The 19,368-nt window shown below is 38.9% G+C and overlaps 1 protein-coding gene across 1 annotated transcript in view; it reads left to right on the top strand.

The window, feature by feature from the left end:
• Window positions 1-3,940, top strand: part of LOC136677399 (centrosomal protein of 89 kDa-like) — a 135,274-nt gene extending 131,334 nt beyond the window's left edge. Inside the window, exon 20 of the mRNA XM_066654919.1 lies at window positions 3,082-3,940. Within this exon, the coding sequence (XP_066511016.1) occupies window positions 3,082-3,403 (322 nt within the window). The 3' untranslated portion in view covers window positions 3,404-3,940. The remainder of the gene's footprint in view (window positions 1-3,081) is intronic.
• The last annotated feature ends 15,428 nt before the right edge of the window (window positions 3,941-19,368 follow it).

The following is a 19,368-nucleotide window of genomic DNA, read 5'->3' as shown; positions in this document are numbered from 1 at the left end:
AAATAGTAAATCTAATCAATTTCATGTGTTTTACTTCATAACTATACCAAGATCTTATTGAACTCTTTCATTTATTCATTATCTGTAACTGTTTATCCAGTTCAGAGTCACGGTGGGTCCGGAGTCCATCCAGGACCACTGGGTGCAAGGCGGGAACACACCCTGGATGGGGCGCCAGTCCCTCACAGGGCGACACACACTCACACCTATGGACACTTTTTTTTATGGAGTCGCCAATCCAACTACCAGCATGTGTTTTTGGACCATGGGAGGAAACCTTAGCACCCAGAGGAAACCCATGCAGACACAGGGAGAACACACTAAACTCCTCACCCAGAGCGGGGCTTGAACAAACAACCCCAGGACCGAAGCGTTCTCACATGTGTGACAGCAACACTACCTGTTGCACCACTTGAAATAGAACAAATAGTTAGGAAAATGGTTAAGAATTCTCAGCTATGTGAACCTCCAGTGGGGAGAGGCGCATAAGTGTCTAGGTTAACTGTGTACGCCTCAAGACTACTGAGCTTAAAATAGCAAATTATTGTGCCCTTTTACTCATTTCAGAACTTGGAATGACAAATAAAAAAGCTAAGCTTTGGATGAAAAGGTCTGAAGAGGGAACTCAGTAGCTGGCAATGTCATATTACATATATTATTAAGCCTACGTGGTACTGTGGCCTGAACCCCAAGGAGGCTGGACTGAGGGGGCTCACTACAGCAGTGCCGCTAGTTGTGCACCACCTCCCTCTTAAGTTACTGAGCCCAGGAATCATAGAAAACCTTGATCCATTGACAGAGGCAGGACTAAGGCCACATTGCTTCTCTCACTCAGTCCAGCTCATTACCTCTCAGGGTCATTCCCATGTAAACTAACTGAAGGATGCGCTGACAGGTAAATCAAGAGCGAGCTGGAGAGAGATGAGAGAAGGAAAAGAGATTCTTGTTTGTGATATCTTTGTGACAAGTTCATGCCTGAGACTGCCCCTAGCATTCTCCTCACTGGGGTCAGGGATGGTCATTGCAACAGGACAGGTATTTTTTTTAGATTCCAGAGACCCTAATATATTCACAAATATCATCACAGGTTTAGTACAGAGTCTTTGATACGATCACAACACTAGGTGCTGTGATGGCTGGTGTTTATAACAATAGATAGAATCATTGTAGAAAATCAGCAATTGTTCCTTTAAAGAGTCCTAAGCACAGGGATTAAGCTTAGTCCTGGACTATAACCTCCTTTCAGCTGAAAATTACAATTTTACAATGCTGTGTTGTCCAGTGCTAGGCTCAATCTTATAGACACCTTATACACTGCAAAAAATGAAATCCAAGAAGCAAAAATATCTGCCAATGGAATAAGACATTTTCTGTAGATAAAGTTACTTAAAACAATTTCCAAATGAGTAATATTAGATATTTAGACTAGATCTAAGTCTATTTTACTTGCTTAAATTACATTTTTTTGCAGTGCAGGTGTAGAGGATAAATCTGTTTGTGTTCATAAGTCAGTGCTGTGTTTAACTAGACTGCTGTTTGCCAATCAGAAAGTGATGAGGCATTGTCGCATGGTGTTCATGACCCTGCCAACCTAATCATTTTGCAGAACGTCAGCATCCATGCAGTTTATTCTTCAGTGTGGCTGAGCCTGTGTTTAATCATCAATGTAAATTAGGAGATCTTTCATTGAATTTCTTCTTGTCACCTTGTCACCTTCTATCTGGCATTCGTCGGAGATCATTATTGACCTCTTAGCTGTGTTTGTGTGTGTGTGTTGCAGCTGTAATCTGGACTAAGCTCAACAGATGGCTGGGCTAATTGATCTGTCATAATGACGGCCCATGGACTGATTCAACAAGCATAATGGTAACACAGTTTAACCGCATGTGTGTATTCCTTTGTTCCTACAGCTTTTCCCAAACACCTCCGTCATCAACATGTCTAAACCAAAATCACCAGCACAGAATTTCAACATCTGTCTGAACATTAAGAATGGGCAACACTACTCATTTTCATCTTAGTTCAATGCAGAGTCACAAAGGCTAGTGTCCTAATACCAGTACCAAATCAAGAATTCATTAATGAATTATTTAATTCATGCCTGTTTTTAATTGGACAGGGATAAATATCATATTCAAAGTATAATTCAAGACCCCATGTCTCTTGGTTTTTCTTTGTACCTGCCTTCCTCTGATTCACTCATTCAGTCACTAAATGTCTTCCATGAAGCTATGAAGTATGAAGCTTGGAGTGTATGGTCAGTGTGGTTTAAGACTCATAAGTTGGAATCTTCTCTCTCTCTCTCTCTCTCTCTCTCTCTCTCTCTCTCCCTCTCTCCCTTCTATCACATCCATGCTTCTCCTCATTTGTAGATAATAACTGTTATTGTTACACAGCTGTGGTTGCAGAAGCTTTCCTACATAGCACTCTTGTCCCTCTCTCTGCTTTTCTCTTTCATCTCTCTTTCTCTTTGCCCTCTGTCTCTTGTCACTGAGTAATTGAGGCTACAATTTAGCATTTGGAGTATGCCATTGAGTGTGTGTGTGTGTGTGTGTGTGGTCTTTTTATGTGAGTGAGTGTGTGTGTGTGTTTGTTGTTTTCTTGCCTTTGAGTCTTGAGTGTACAGTGCCGTGTTTGGACATTTTAGTTGTGTATTAAAGAGCTAAATTAAACCCATTAATAATGCATTGTTCCTGAGGGGGCACATCTAACTACTTACATTTACCCCCCCCCCCCCCCACGCCCCCCCTCTCTTTTTGCACATCTTCCCAGGTCTTTGTCTGTCTCTACACTCCTCTCTTAATCTCTCTCTTTTTCCTCCATCCTTTATCTTGGACAGCACTATTACATTAGGCTCCATGGCTTAATTTTGATGTTTTTATATTATTTGATTGTATGTTAATGATAATGCCTCTAATGTCTCAATCTCTTTAACTTTATTTGTAGCACCTTTGTCTTTTATTGGCTTTATAGCTGTTTTGAATCTCAGCCCACACAGCAGAAGTAATATTTCCTCTCTCTCTCTCTCTCTCTCTCTTTCTCTCTCTCTCTCTCTCTCTCTCTCTCTCTCTCTCTTTACAGAGCAGTAGAAAATGAGCTGGAGATAGTATGGGAAGCTGCTGCCAGAGAGAGTCAGCACCTGCAGGATATAGTGCTGGGGGTCAATAGAGCAGACGGTTCTCTGAGTCCAGTTACTGTGCCCCCTGCTCTGGGTAGCCCTGCCTGGAAGTTGCGTCCTCTGGAGAGTCTAGACCAGGCTGAACATCTATCCAGCACAGCGCCCCCTCCCTTCACCTACAGACACAATGGTCTCCCATCTCCTGTCCGGCGTAGTCCAGTGTATGAGTCAGACAACCCCTCCTCAGAGGAGAGTGAAAAGAATGGATTAGACTTCTATTCCTGATGTGGTACAATATTAATGTGGGAGCTTTAGTTAGCAGCAGCTTTTTTAAATCGATTGACTGCCAAAGGTGTAGTATTTTTGTTTGTTTGTTTGTTTGTTTGTTTTTTTAATGGTAGGTTAAAGAACTCTCCTAGACAGCTTTAAAGGATTGGCTCACCAATACACATATATTCATATTCATATTGGTTTGTCAGTATCATAAAATGCATTTTGTCATTTTTCAATATGACAGTTATGAATTTTCAATTTTATTATGAAGCATGAGGAACATGAGGGAGTGTAACAATATTCCAGTCTTACATGACGCTGCATTAGGGCCAAGCTGATATACAATGTTTTTTTTTTTTTAAATAACCTCTATCAATGGCTAGTTAGTCATATATGAGAAGTAATGTGCAAACGTCAGAGACTACTTTTAATTTGTTTAATTTATTAAGGTTCAAAATGACTGTCAATTCACAACTGCCATATTTCTTTAGCAAAAAAGGCCAACATTTACAGTTTTAATAAAAAATTGTATTAAGTAAAATAATATTTTGCCAAAACTAAATAATTTATGGGATGTTAATATCAACAAACATTATCAACCAACCAATATATCAACCAGAATCTATTAAAAACCCACGCTTTTGATGTTTATTAGTCATGTTTAAATATATTATTTATTGGCAGCCTTTAAACAACCTTCATATGATGGAGTTTTAGGGCCACGGCATTTAAAAAAAAACGAATATTAAGAGAATAAAGTCCGACTTTATTCTCAGAATTATTCCGACATTATTCTCAGAATTCTGACTTTATGCTCTGAATCTTTCATTCATTCATTCATTCATTATCTGTAACCACTTATCTAGTTCAGGGTCGCAGTGGGTCCAGAGCCTACCTGGAATCCTTGGGCAGGAATACACCCTGGAGGGGGCGCCAGTCCTTCACAGGGGAACACAGACACACACACACACATTCACTCACACCTATGGACACTTTTGACACTTTTCCCACGCGGACACGGGGAGAACACACCAACTCCTAACACACAGTCACCCGGAGCGGGAATCGAACCCACAACCTCCAGGCCCCTGGAGCTGTGTGACTGCGACACTACCTGCTGCTGCTGTGCCGCCTGCCCTGAATCCTTTTTTTTTTTTTTTTTTTCAATGTCGTGGCCCTAAAACTCTGTTGTACCTGCATAGACACACACAAACACTTCACTTTGTCTGTATCAGAGACTTTCTAGGGAAATTTCATTTATTCTTATTTCATTCTTTAGCCGTATAATAGATATAATCTGTATAGAGTCTCACTTCGCCCATCTCCGCCATGTCTATGGCCTATATTGCACTGTCTTTGCAAACTGCTCTTCTAAAACTCCAATTGACCTTAATATATGTGTGAAATAGGCCAAAAAAATTCATCAAACAATGGAGCAGTGGGGTAAAAATGACATTCCACTGGAGCTCAATTGCCTGTGCCCGACACAGAGTCCTCTGTGCTATCTCTAAATTACCGGATGAGTAGATTTAGCTTCTACAGAGTGATGTCCTTGAGAAAGAAAGTAGGGCAAAATTTGATTGAATGTACTTCTCTTAGATAAAGTACGGGGGTTCAGATTATTGTTTTAGATCGTCATCTTAATTTAATGATCATGTCAGAATGGTATACTAACATTGTTTTTGTGCAATTACAAAGAAATGAACTGAGAGCTGTATTTTTCTTTTAAGAGGCCTGATCTGTGCTTTTACAATTTGACCCTTTTTATTTTTGTAAATATAAATATAAGAGTTAAAGAGACAGATAGATGTTTGTACCACCAAGCAATATTTATGGCAAAAAATATTTATGGAAATGGTTAGTTGTTATTTACACTGCTTTCTAATAATTTCCTTACAAGGTCAGTCAGACTTCGTGTTCCCGGAATGAACCCTGTTATTTTATATAGCGTGGGTCATACATATGATACATGAGGTTTGGTCATGTTCAGAATTTGTTTAGCACAGAATCTCTGATACTTCCAACCACTGTGTCATTAGACTCATAACGTCTTTGACGAGCTTGTCTTATTGTGCCTTTAAATTGTGAGAGCAACGCTTATAGTAAATCATAAATTGATAAATGTTTTTTATTGTCATTGTATCGTGTACAACACAATGTTTCCTTCACATTTATTGCATTTATAGCAGTGAACACACACACAAAGCCATATCAGCATCGGGGGTTAGGTGCCTTGATCAGAGGCATTTCAGCCATGGATTGAGGGAGGAGACCGTGTTGTTCCTTCAACCCCCACACACATCAGGAGCCTATCTTTCATACTGTGTTTTGTGCATTTTTAGGCTCTATTCTGTGGACCCTTCACATAGGAACAGATCTTTATGGAATAACACCCAAGATATGCAGTCCTATTAGGCTTTGGTACACAGGTAGTGTTTGGTTTAAATCCAGATGGAAACAAATTAATGTTGTGAGATTTCATTCTTGAATATGAATATTTCAATACGTTTTTGAATATGTTGAAGATTGATTTAACAAACAATATCAATATGTAAAAAATAAGGTATTTTCCACATAGTCCAGATGAAGTTGATTAGTTCGGAAACTGGCTTCTTTAGTTTAACACACGGGGGGAGGCACGGTAACATTTGTAACAAAAACTAAAATTGAATGGTCACTCCGGTGTTTTCCATGTATTCATACCCAGTCTCAGCCTCAGAGACTCCTCTTGTTAATGCACTTCCTTGTAGTAGGTTATAATCACCTAATAAACACATAATGGCATGACAGACGATGATGAGTCCTGCTTTGAGATATTCACAGCAATAAAAATTGAGGATGCACTTATGTTTTATAATATTTTGTGCATTTTTAGCTTTAGCAAATTTTGTTGTGGGCGGCACGGTGGTGCAGCAGGTAGTGTCGCAGTCACACAGCTCCAGGGACCTGGAAGTTGCAGGTTTGATTCCCGTTCTGGGTGACTGTGAGAAATTTGGTGTGTTCTCCCCGTGTCCGCGTGAGTTTCCTCCAGGTGCTCCGGTTTCCTCCCACAGTCCAATAACAAAAAAAAACACATGTTGGTAGGTGGATTGGTGACTCAAAAGTGTCTGTGAGTGTGTGTGTCGCCCTGTGAAGGACTGGTGCCCCCTCCAGGGTGTATTCCTGCCTTGCGCCCAATGATTCCAGGTAGGCTCTGGACCCACCGTGACCCTGAACTGGATAAGCGGTTACAGAGAATGAATGAATTAAATTTTGTTGTCTAAATTTGTGACAGCCATAACATTAAAATTACCTTTGTTTATTTATATTAGTCCATTTCATCAGCCTGTATGTCCCTACAGGAGCACTTTGTAGCTCTGCAACTACAGACTGTAATTCATCTGTTGCTCTGCATACATTGTTAGTCTTTTTATCCTGTTCTTTGATGGTCAGGACCCCCTATAGAGCAAGTATGACTTGGGTGGGGGATTATTCTCAGTGCTGAACTTAAAATGTGGTGGTAGTGTGCTGAGCTTGTCCAAGACGGTCATGCCCAGGGCTGCTGAAGACCTCTTCTTTAATGTCATGGCTGATTGATGTATATGAATAACAGATAAAAGTTTATGATCAGTCAATGCAGAGAACTAAATAATTACTAAGAGTTGACATAATTTTTATGTACTGCCCAAATCATATAGATTGGTCAGTGAATCGTACTTTCCCAAACAATATTGAGATACTACACTAACTATAACTTCACAAATGCACAAAAGGTAATATTAGTTTTCTATGATATGGTTGCTTTATTTAAAAAAAAATTACTACATAACTCAACATACTCTTAAAGGGGACGTCTATGATAGTTGGGAAATGCTCTAATCTCTCTCAGTTCAGAAGCTCCGCATTTTTAAAGTGGAGTGGTGTACTTGAGGTGGCGAAAATGGCTGCTGTTTTGTACGTGGCTGAAGTTTAACTTGTCTGTATGTTTTTTCACTGTTTGAACTAATACAGAAACTTCCTTTGCAACTCAAGTTGTTTAGTTTTGTAGTACTTTTGGTAATTCAGTTAGCCATCTCCCGAATTTGGAGACATTCCACCTTAATTAATTTGAAAGAGCAAAAATACGTCAATATTACGCATCGATGGAGCAGGTCTAGGGCAATATCCTCATCTCAGTTTGTGCTTTTCAACCTTTAAAGTTCTCTCCGTTGCCTAAAAACATCCAGATGCCATGAGTAGAGAGAGAGTGAGCATAGCATACCGGACTGAGCACACAGACAGAACTGAGAGTTAGCAAATGGTAAGGAAACATCTGAATTTTATTTAAAAAATAAAAAGAAGCTTTTTTTTTATTATTAAAATCGTGAACTTTTCCTTTAATGTTTATGTACATTGATGTATTTAAATAAAGCAGAAATACGAATATAGGATTTTATCCACATGTGTGTTTTTTACTAGTACGGCTACTCTATACTTTCAGACTTGTGTCTCTTAAGCCTTGAGGCTCACTGGAGCAAGCTATAAAGTACAGTCAGTGAGTCAACAGCCACATAATGACAGGAATATCCAGATGTGATAATTCTGCCTCACAGCTGCCATGATTAAAAATAAATAGACCAAGCTAGCATCACCTGAAGAACCAAATTACTGTTTGCAAGCTGCCCATTAAACTACCCTAACCGCATTGTGGCTTTCTCCAGCTCAGCCCTGTGTCATTACAGTGTCATACAGCTGCTTACTGGAGCTGGTCAAGGCTGACAGAGGTCATTTGTTTCATGTTTACTCACCTCTAAAACGTCATAAAGTAATCAGCAGGAGACAGTTCTTTAACTGCTTTTTACGTGTGCAGGGAAGAATGCAGACTATTTTGCTACTGCGTGAACAGTGGATGTGTGGTGTACGTGCAACCAATGACCTTCAGGTGAGAACACTTACTGGTGATATAATTACATCAGTGGGGTAGACGGTGATGAAAAGGTTATACCACGATACTAGAAGAAAGGTTTGCAGTATGTATATTAATATTTTATCTACTTGGTAGAGACAAAATACAAAAATAAATAAATAAATAAAAACTTGGTACTATACATAATATAATGGTTAAGGTTTTAATTTGTCAGCTTAGTAAATATGCACTCATTCTGAAGGAAATATCAGAAAAATATTCCAAACAAGTTAGACTTGAAATGTGAAATGCTCCAAAATACTCCTTAAGCACTGATCGCACATTACTCCATTGGGCAGCATAAACAGTCGTCCATTTTGGATTTACACTGAGCGATCAAAGGATTAAGAACACCTACTTTGTATACACTCATTGTCAATTTTACCAGCTCCACTGACCGTAAAGGAGCATTTTGTAGTTCTACAATTTCACACTGTAGTCCATCTGCTTCTCTAGCCCCATTTCACCCTGCTCTTAAATAGGACCCCCACAGAGCAGGTATGATTTGGCTAGTGGATCATTCTCAGTGCTGCAGTGACACTGATATGGTGGTGCTGTTTTAGTTTGTGTTGTGCTGATATGAGAGGATCAGACACAGCAGGGTTGCCTTGTATCTACGTACCATTATATAATCAGATTAAACTGTGTTGTATATTATATATTATCATGCTAAAAAATGGCTACACGTAGCATTTCCTACAAATCTGCTATACAAACCCCACCCCTTCAGGTCACCACAGCCAAAGCAGTAGCACTATTTGTAGACGAAGTGAATTTAGAATTTTCCTGTCAATGTTCATCTAACATCAACTCTGTGTGAAATGTATTTGTCCCCAAAGTGTGATGCATGTGATCGCAGTGAATTCCATTAAAATGAATGGGATTTCACTGACAAGAAGTCCAGTGTGACCACAGTGACATTGGTGTAACTGAAGATATAAATAATAGAATAATGGCCAAAAAATATAACACATATTCAGCAGAATTAAAATTGTTTGCATTTTACATACGATATTATTATTTTTTAACTGTAAATATAATCACACACCACTCCACATCACTGAGCCTATTGGGAACCCAGGAGCCTATCACCAGTTGACTGGTTTTACTTCTTTACCACTTTTGGTGGGTACTTACCACCGTATCGCGAAACACCCCACAAGACCTACCATTTTGGAGAATGTTATTTAAAAAGTTGTTTAGATCCTTATTGTTTCCTGCCTCCAACACATCAACATGCTTAATAAGTCCCACCATTTGACAGGTGCTAATGAGACCATCAGTGCTATTCACTTTACCTGTCAGTGGTTTTAACCTTGTCACTGATTAGTGTATAACACCTTCTGGTTTGCACTTCTGTATGTAGTTAGTTGGGGAAAAAAAAGGTGCCTTCATCTGCTCACTATCTTCAGTATAGGGAAGCAGACTTTGAACTCTTTGATCTTTCTGACTATCACAGAAATGCAAACCAATTCCAGTAAAAGGAAAACTTTTATATGTGGTCTATTGCATGCTCAGTGTGTGTGTCAGTGTGTGCTGAGCTGGCACATATTATACCTACTTTATATGGAATACACCACCTTCTCCTTGGATGAGTGGAAAGGCCACCGGAGAAACTATTCTAAAGTAGTGTTCCTTCAGAATGAATCTGTGGGAGAAGTGCTTATTCAGTAATCTTCAGTAAATACGCTGTCAGCTCTTCTTATATGCCCTTAAACACACTGGTATTTTCCCATATGATGTGATCTGTGTTTTGACACTTGAGGGCCAGTTTCCTGGACACAGAGAGTAGACATTAGATTAGACTGCAGTATCTCCGCTGACTGTGAATGTAGCATTGGAGCCCACAGAATGTAATGAGAATATCTGACCACATAAATCACCACTAGTAGACCTTTTCACACTGCAGGCTGCGTAATAAGCAGGAAGAAAGGCAGCTTATTCTGTTACACTATATGTCAAAAAGTTTATATACAGCCCTTACTTTAGTAAATTCAGCAGCTTTAAGAGGCACCCATTATGGAGCGAGATGTTCAATTGTGCACATACAGCTGGCATAATTTACATAGCGTGAAATGAAATGGGACACACAGGGGCTACTACAGATGGTTAAGAGGTTACACTCACCATGCCTTTGTAATTTATGCAGAACGTGTTTTTGCTTTTGATAAGGGCAAAGAAAAGTGATGTTTTTCGGGTCCTGGCTGCTGCAGTGATGATGTCAGCAGTACATGTTTTCAAAACAAGCTTGGACCTTTGATGCCTGTAATCTCTCCCATTCCAGTACTTATCAGAGAGAGAAAGAACAGAGAGTTCAGGTCAGATTCTGTGAATGTAGCCAATCTACAGCAAATAAAATGTGAAACAGAGATTCTGTGGCAAAGTGCACAAGTTACTAAGTTAGCTCTTCTAAATATCAGATCTCTCACAAACAAATCACACTTAATTAATGATTTTATTACAGCACATGGGCTTGATTTTATACTTTTAACTGAGACTTGGCTAAATGAATGTAGTGCTGCAACTGTTTTATTGGAGTCGGCTCCTCCAGATTTTCATTTTTTAAATGCATCTCGTGCCAGCAGAAAAGGTGGAGGTCTAGCTGCTTTGTTCCATGGTTCTTTTCAGTGCAAGCAGTTATCATTTGGAGACTTCACAACATTTGAGAATCTCTGTGTAGTTTTGAAAGGGACACCACAGATATTACTAGTAACTGTCTACAGGCCTCCGAAGTACAGCGCTAATTTTATTGATGAATTTACAGAGATGCTGTCCTTTATTTCTACAGACTTTGACCATTTTGTTATTGCTGGTGACTTTAACATACATATCGACAATCCCAAGGACTGTTTTGCCAAGGAACTACTTGCCATATTGGACTCTTTTGGTCTTTCACAGCATGTTACAGGGAGTACTCATTGTCATGGTCACACGCTGGATATTGTTATCTCAAAGAGTCTCAACATATCAGTGACTGTGAAGGACGTCGCACTGTCAGATCACTACTGTGTGTTCTTTGATATGTGGGCCTCACCAGTCATCAGAGATAGAAGAGTTTGTGTCAAGAAAAGGATTATAAAGGACTGCACAGCTACACTTTTCATGAGTAAATTGTGCACTACACCATGTGAACGATCCAACTCTGTTGATGATTTGCTAAATAGTTTTAATACAAAAATTGTCAGTGTAATGGATGAGATTGCGCCAGTTAAAATGAAGGCCTTGTCTTGCAAACAGAAAGCACCATGGAGAAATGCTTCTGTTGTTCAAATCCAAAAGAGGGAGTGTCGCAAGGCAGAACGCAGATGGCGTAAAACAAGTCTTCATATTCACAAAGAAATCTACAAAGATAAGCTACGTCAATACAACGCGACAATATGCAAAACACGACAATCCTATTTCTCTAGCATCATCAACAATAACACTAACAACAGCAAAATCCTCTTCACCGTGGTCGACAGACTTACTAACTCACCCACACCAATGGCCCCTGAATTAGTATCAACTGAGAGATGTAATGAGTTTGCATTCTTTTTTAACACTAAAATCCAGAATATCAGACAAGCGATTAGTACATCTATATCCAACAATGAGTCTGTACCCTCTCCATCACCTCATAAAAACTCCTTAGTTAAAATGTCAGAGTTCAGTACTGTTGATAGTAATATTTTAACTGACACAGTTAATCATCTCAAATCATCCACTTGCAGTCTTGACACACTACCAACCAATTTTTTAAAGAGTGTGTTTCACACTATAGCACCAGACATACTCCACATTGTAAACACCTCACTCATGTCGGGGGTTTTTCCGAGCTCACTAAAAACTGCAGTTGTAAAGCCTCTTCTAAAAAAGAAAAATTTAGAATCTTCTCTGATAAGTAACTACAGGCCAATTTCTAATCTACCGTTCATGGGCAAAATCATTGAGAAAATAGTTTTCAGGCAAATCACTAGTTTCTTGTCCATAAACAGTAGCCTAGACAAATTCCAGTCCGGGTTCCGGTCTAATCACAGCACTGAGACTGCTCTAATCAAGGTAATTAATGACATCCGCTTAAATACAGAGGCTGGAAAGGTATCTCTTCTATTACTTCTTGACCTTAGTGCTGCCTTTGATACCATTGACCATAAGATTCTTATAGATAGACTCGCAAACTGGGTTGGACTCTCAGGAACAGTCCTGAAGTGGTTCATTTCTTACCTGGAAGGCAGGAACTACTTTGTAGAAATAGAAAATAATATTTCAGAGAACATGCCAGTAACCTGTGGTGTCCCCCAGGGCTCTATTCTTGGTCCACTTTTATTTAATTTATATATGCTTCCTCTTGGCCAGATTCTACAGAACTATGGGCTGTCCTATCACAGCTATGCAGATGATACTCAGATTTACATGGCCCTGTCCCCAAACGACTCTGGCCCAGTTGACTTATTAAGCAAGTGCCTTGAACACATCACAAACTGGATGGGACACAATTTTCTGCAGCTGAATAAAGATAAAACTGAGATTATACTATTTGGGAATAGCACTGAGAGACAAAGATTGGCTACGTATCTGGACTCGAGAGCCCTCAAATCTAAAGAACTGGCTCGCAACCTTGGTGTATCAATGGACTCAGATCTCAGTTTTAGTAGTCATATTAAAGCGGTTACTAGATCAGCATTTTACCATCTTAAGAACATCAGTAAGATTAGAGATTTTCTGACTAAACCAGACCTAGAGAAACTTATCCATGCTTTTATTTCTAGCAGGATTGATTACTGTAATGGTCTCTTAGCTGGACTTCCAAAAAAGACCATTAAACAGCTTCAGCTGATTCAAAATGCAGCTGCCAGAGTTCTCACTCGGAGCAAAAGAAGAGATCATATCACCCCCATCCTCAAATCCTTACACTGGATACCAGTCTGTTATAGAATAGACTTTAAGGTGTTATTACTGGTTTATAAATGTCTCAATGGGGTAGGACCAGCGTATTTATCAGATCTGCTACAGAGATATGAGCCGAGCAGAGATCTCAGATCTTTAGGAACTAGTCAGTTAGTCCTGCCTCAGGTTAAAACTAAACATGGAGAGGCAGCATTTAGCTACTATGCCACTTTTAAATGGAACCAGCTGTCTGAGAATATTAGAAGTGCCCCAACGTTAGACACATTTAAATCAAGACTTAAAACTCTCTTGTTTGAGCAGGCTTACAGCTCAGTTTAAAATATTCTGCACTTTTCTGTAACGGCATTTTATTTCTTTTATTTCTTTTCATTTATTGTCATTTTAAATTGTTTTAATCATTTTAATCATTTTACTCTTTTTATGTAATTGTCTTATTGGAATTTATGATTTTACTCTGGCTTTTAATGTAATTTCTTTTTCTGTAAAGCACTTTGAATTGCTTCTGTATGAAAGGTGCTCTATAAATAAACTTGCCTTGCCTTGCCTTGCCTTGCCTTGCCTTGCCTTTGTCTTTTTCATATATTTATGGTCATCCTGTCATTTTAAAGCCGGCAAACAATGCTCTGAAATCTTTATGTAAGTTAGTAAATGCCATAGGGTACTGGCACAACCCCTGACTTTTGGACATGCTGATTGTAACAGCCTGAATGGTTCTCTTATTTATTTATTTATTTTGGTCCAGAACCCATGAGGTCCACTGCAAGGGTCCATCCCAGATGCTTCAGAGCCACTTCTGGACACAGTTAACATAAACCCATGATCACTCATGACTCTTACGATGCCCCATGTTTGTTGATTTGTTAGAAGTCGGGTTCAGAGCCACTTGTGATATGTTGCATATGAGTGTGTACTTTGTCCTGCTTCCACAAGTAATTTTTCTTTGAACTGTCTCTGTACATATGCATCATACAGAACAGGACAATATTAAACTATTCCTGAGACCATCAGGTTTTATCGACTACAAATGAAAGATGCTTTTTGATGCCGTGCTGTCTGAGGGATCATAGATCACGGTCTTAGGGGATCAGAGCTTAGGCCTGAACCCTTGTCTTTTTCGCACTAAAATTCCTCCACTATTTTGATTATGTTATGCACCACAGATGGTGAAATAACCAACTGTCTTCCTATCTTCCTTTGAGGAACATTGATGTTAAGCATTTAATTTAAGAGGTGATCCTTGGCCCATTTTATTTTCCTTAAAGCCTGGGCCTTTCCTGGATGCTGTGTTTGCACCAAATCATGATGACAGTTACGATTTGACCTTAACTGTTTCAAATCTCATCATTATTTAATCATTTTACCTCACGCAAAATTCCACTCTCCCTGCTTTTTTGGAATGTGTTACTGGCCTGAACAAGAGGAAATTTTAATCTACAAATAAAACTAAGCTTAACAAACTCTTCCTTATGTGTCCATAAAATTTTTGCTTGACCGCCTACCGGCCGGCCTAGAAAAGACTTTTACACGGATTGACTGACACCTAATGTTGAAGTGCATGCACAAATAGGAACTGTTAGTTCAGTCATATTTCACAGAGAGAACTTAAGGTGGCGCCATAACACCACTAGATCGTCTGTTGTTAGTGCACATTCCAGTTTGTGAACTTAATTTAGAGGGTTGAAGTGATTGAAGGCTCAGAGAGTTGAGAGCTGAATTGGGACACACTCCTGCTGCTTCAGTGCTGTAGGTCCACCATCCACCGCGGTGCAGATCAGTGTTTTACTGGAGCCTCGAACAGAATTGTATTGAAAGTTGTTGAGGTAATATTTATCATAGACTCTTTATGTTTGCAGAATGTGTCTGTGATACAGCCTTTTGTTTTCTACTAATTATTTAACAAACTGGAAGTCATCTGTCCCTATAACGACACAAATACACAGACACATCTCACTGTTACTAACTTTTTGATGAGTAAATTACATCTGCACAGCTTTTTGTTTAATTTTACACAAAAAACGGACAAAATCTCCGGATTATTAAAGTCAGAACACCAGAGCGATGTGTTATTCAAAATAAATGGGGCTATGAATTTGTTATCATTCTTTCCCCTAACTCCGGCCACTGCCATATATGGCGCAATTCCACTCTCTCCCTTCGCCAATCACATTGGGTAAAACAATGAAACGTAAGTTGAAGCCTTAGTAGGGCATTTAAACATCAGTCTTGCAAGAAATCACATATCTAAACAATATTTAAGTATCTCTAACAGTGTTGTAATTCTTTGTGTGCAAAACTGCATGTGGAACACAACACATTTCCATTTCGCGACAGATATTTCCCTCAGTGTAAAAGTTAGCTTACCGGTTAGCTTCCCTTTCTCTGAGGGGAAATCTACCGCCACTGTAATCCTGACATGTAGAGTACGGATACCAACACAGGACAAACATGATCTCATTGTGAACCTCTCAAAACCACTGAATGTGGGAGCAATTGTCTCGTTTGACTGTCACAAGCAGGGGAGGTGGCCAAAGTATAATAATCTTAGCAGTATTGGCACCTACTTAAACAAAAGCGTTTTTATCTAAAAACATTTTCTTTCAAAGTCAAGCAAGTCTTGGCTTGGACATTAATCTACACATATTTGACTCCTGAAAAATGTTGATATGAGTGAGTAAAATACTTCTATTTATTTACAGTTAGCTAAGATTTCCAATATGGTAATTAAAGTGACCTGAACTAGGGATAACTACACTACATCATCTGGTTCGCAGTGATGTTCCTTTATGAAGTATAGATTTTACTAGTGTTGTTTAAATATTAAGATCCTTGGTTTTAGAGGTGCTTGGTTCTTTTGTTTTTTTTTCTGGTAAACGAGTTGCTTTAATGTAATCTCAACTGCTTCAGTTTTGTAGCGTTCTATCAACAGAAAATAACAGGTTTCCATGATCATGCACACACTGTCAGCAACTGACAAGATCAACTATTTTATTTGTTATTATTGTAAACAAAGACATTGATATGAAGCACCAAAGCTTCTGTATACCTTCCATTGACAAGGGTATGTATTTTGGGCTCTGTGACAATGGCTATATTGCTAATGCCAGCAACTTAAGCTAGATGTTTACCTTCATGTAGTTCCAGGTAAATTCTAGCTACGCAAATTGAGCTGGATGTGCAGTAGTGATAATGTTACTGTGTCTTGGAGACAGAAAGAGATTCTGTTGGTAAAAAGAATGGGAGACGGTTGATCAAAAGATGTGTGGATAAAATGGAATCCCCAGAACCTGACAAATGAATTTTCGTGTATCCAGTAACCTTTTACAAATCCAATTCTCAACCTTGAATACAAAAGGACTCTCCAAAGGCCTGTGCGACATTTCCGAGAAGAGAGACACATAAAGGCAAGGTTTTCAAACAGATCCTGTTCTTTTATCTCTGAAAAGGTAACTTGTAGGAGAAGGAGGAAACATCTTTTTCAATGTACATTAATGTAACCTTAATACACACTATGGCTCTGTCCAAAACAGAACGTAGCAACATCAATGCCTTGCCACCCATGCTGTTTCATCAGTCATTGCCTTCAAAGGCAGCATTCTGACATGAAAGTACTGTGACCAAATATTGTTTGACATGCTTCGAAGGCAACAATAAATAGTGACATTACCAGGGTATAGAAACCCTAAAATTCACTAGTCAGAATAATAACTGAACAACTTTTGTAGATAACGGAGCAATAAATCTAACTTAAATCTAATTTCATTTGTACAGAAATGTAGCTGGCGTCACATCACCACTGCTACTTCTGCCATTTTCCACTGACGAGTACTGCTGACGTTTACACACAGAATTTTGGGAAGTATAAGGCAAAGAAGAACATATCTACACGAAAAATTGTCCACACAGTAGTTGCATTTTAGTCATAGCAGGAGCAGTTCACACAATCCTTAGATTTAGTTATGACTTGGTGCTGCCCTCTATCAGAATACTGCCTAGTCTGTAGGCAGCATTTAGGATGTTTCAGACACCTTCATGTGCAAACAATTATAAAGAGTCCATATAATGATACATGAAATCACACGCTAGAGCCACTACACATGAGCAGGTCACCATGCCCAATGCCATCCATCAGCTAGTCTATATTGCCTCTAACGTTGGGCTGTGGAGCAGAGGAATTTAGTTTTTTGGACTGATAGAGCACCACCCAGTAGGTTTGGTCATTGAAGCCATTTAAAGTTAATACTTGACATCATTAATATTTATGTGGCTGAATGCTATCAAATCTTTTCAGAAATGTTCCAGCATCGTGTGTAGAATTTATTTAAGAGCAGAATCTATTAAAGCAGTAATGGGTGACAAACAACTTACTAATAACCTTTATTAGGTTCTTTTATATTTAGATAATGCAATGAGGATTTGGTGCCATCCACTGTATGCTTCTGCCTCTTGTGATTTCCTTTGGGCTCTGGACCCCACTGAATCTGTAAAAGATGACGTTCTTACAGAAAATTAATTATTGAATGAAGGAGGATTTGAATACTGGGATTAACTTTTGCACCAGTAATTTTTAATTCTGGTCCTGGAGTACACTTCTCTGCATGTTGTAGTTGTCCCCACTCCAATACTTCAGGAAGGACTAGTACACTAATTCAGTACATGGATCAGTTCAAAATACACTGACAGAAGTGATCCAGGGGCATGTCTGAGACTGCCAATACTTTACCATTTCATTAAAAATTAAAAAATAATTTGACCAGGGATTCCCATTTTTTATAAAGCTGTTCACATTGTTTAACTCTGTTGTTAAATGTTCAAATGGCCGCACTCACATTTGATTTAATTCAAGGCTCAAATGTTTAACATGTGGCATGTACATGGAGTATTATAGAGTGTACAAAATTACAGTTGTCAGATATTTAAATATTGTGTGTCATCTACTGATGATGTTAAAGCCTGCGTTTGTACTGATTAATGGACCTCACTATAAACAAACTGGCTTCTCTTAGATTTGCATTATTATCTCATTAACTCTGTTTGATGTCCCATGATCGCCACCTCCCTTCAGCTCTCCTCACAAATCAAGTCAAATTGATGAGAATAATAACACTCTCTTCCTGCAACACAATTTACACAAACAGCTCCCAACAAACACCACATTCTGTGGGACATGTAGGTACTGCCTTATGGATAAAACTGGCCTGACATCAGGCAGGCAGGGACAGCCAATTCAGACAATCTTTCCAAAGCATCAGGTCTAAGATGGGCAGTTGTTTCTGCTCACAAGAGAAACATACAGATAGATAATTCTGATATTTGATTCCAGCTTAGTGGATACTATAAAAAATAATATTGTAAAATTGTCCATAAGTGTGAATATGTGTTGCCCTGTGATGGACTGATGCCCCATCCAATGTGTGTTCCTACCTTGTGCCCAGTGATTCCAGGTAGGCACCGCAACCCTGAACTGGCTTAACTGGATGAAGTGGTACAGATGATGAATGAATAAATGAGTGAATGAATAAAACAATCCGAGTTGCAATACTTCACAGTCTTTAAATCCCCTCTAACTGCTGTTTGGAACTAAAGAAAACATCTACGATTGTGGAGAACTGCAGTTCTCTCTGGTTTGTTTATGTTCTGAAGCTCTGCCTCTTTTAATGTGGAACAGTATGTTTAAGGGGAAAATGGCTTCTGTTTGTATTTGCTGAAGTTGTCTATACATTTTTAATTCACTGTTTGAACTATCACAGAAACTTATCTGTATCTAGTTGTTTAGTTTTGTAGCACTTTTAGACTGTTTACATTCATGCACTTAGCTGACTTACGAAATTTGAGATATTTCCACCTTAAGTAATTTGAAACAGCAAAAATAAATCAATATTACCCACCTATGGAGCAAGAATAGAGCAATATCTTCATCTTGATTCATACTTTTCAACGTTTGCAGTTCTCTCTGTTGTCTGAAATACTCCAGATGTCTTGTCACTTCCATGAGCAGAGAGAGACAGCCTATCATACCAGACTGAGAGCCTTGGTTTTTTAACCCATTTATTGATATCGGGGCTTCGTTAACATATTATACTGGGTTTGAGCAAGCAAAGAGACCTTTGAGAGCTAGCAAATGGTGAGGAAACATCTTGTGAATTTTATAAAAAGTGTTTTTTGATTG

The sequence above is a fragment of the Hoplias malabaricus genome, chromosome X2 (genome assembly GCF_029633855.1).
Source record: "Hoplias malabaricus isolate fHopMal1 chromosome X2, fHopMal1.hap1, whole genome shotgun sequence".
Lineage (NCBI taxonomy): Eukaryota > Metazoa > Chordata > Actinopteri > Characiformes > Erythrinidae > Hoplias > Hoplias malabaricus.
This window is presented reverse-complemented; position numbering and strand designations above follow the sequence as displayed.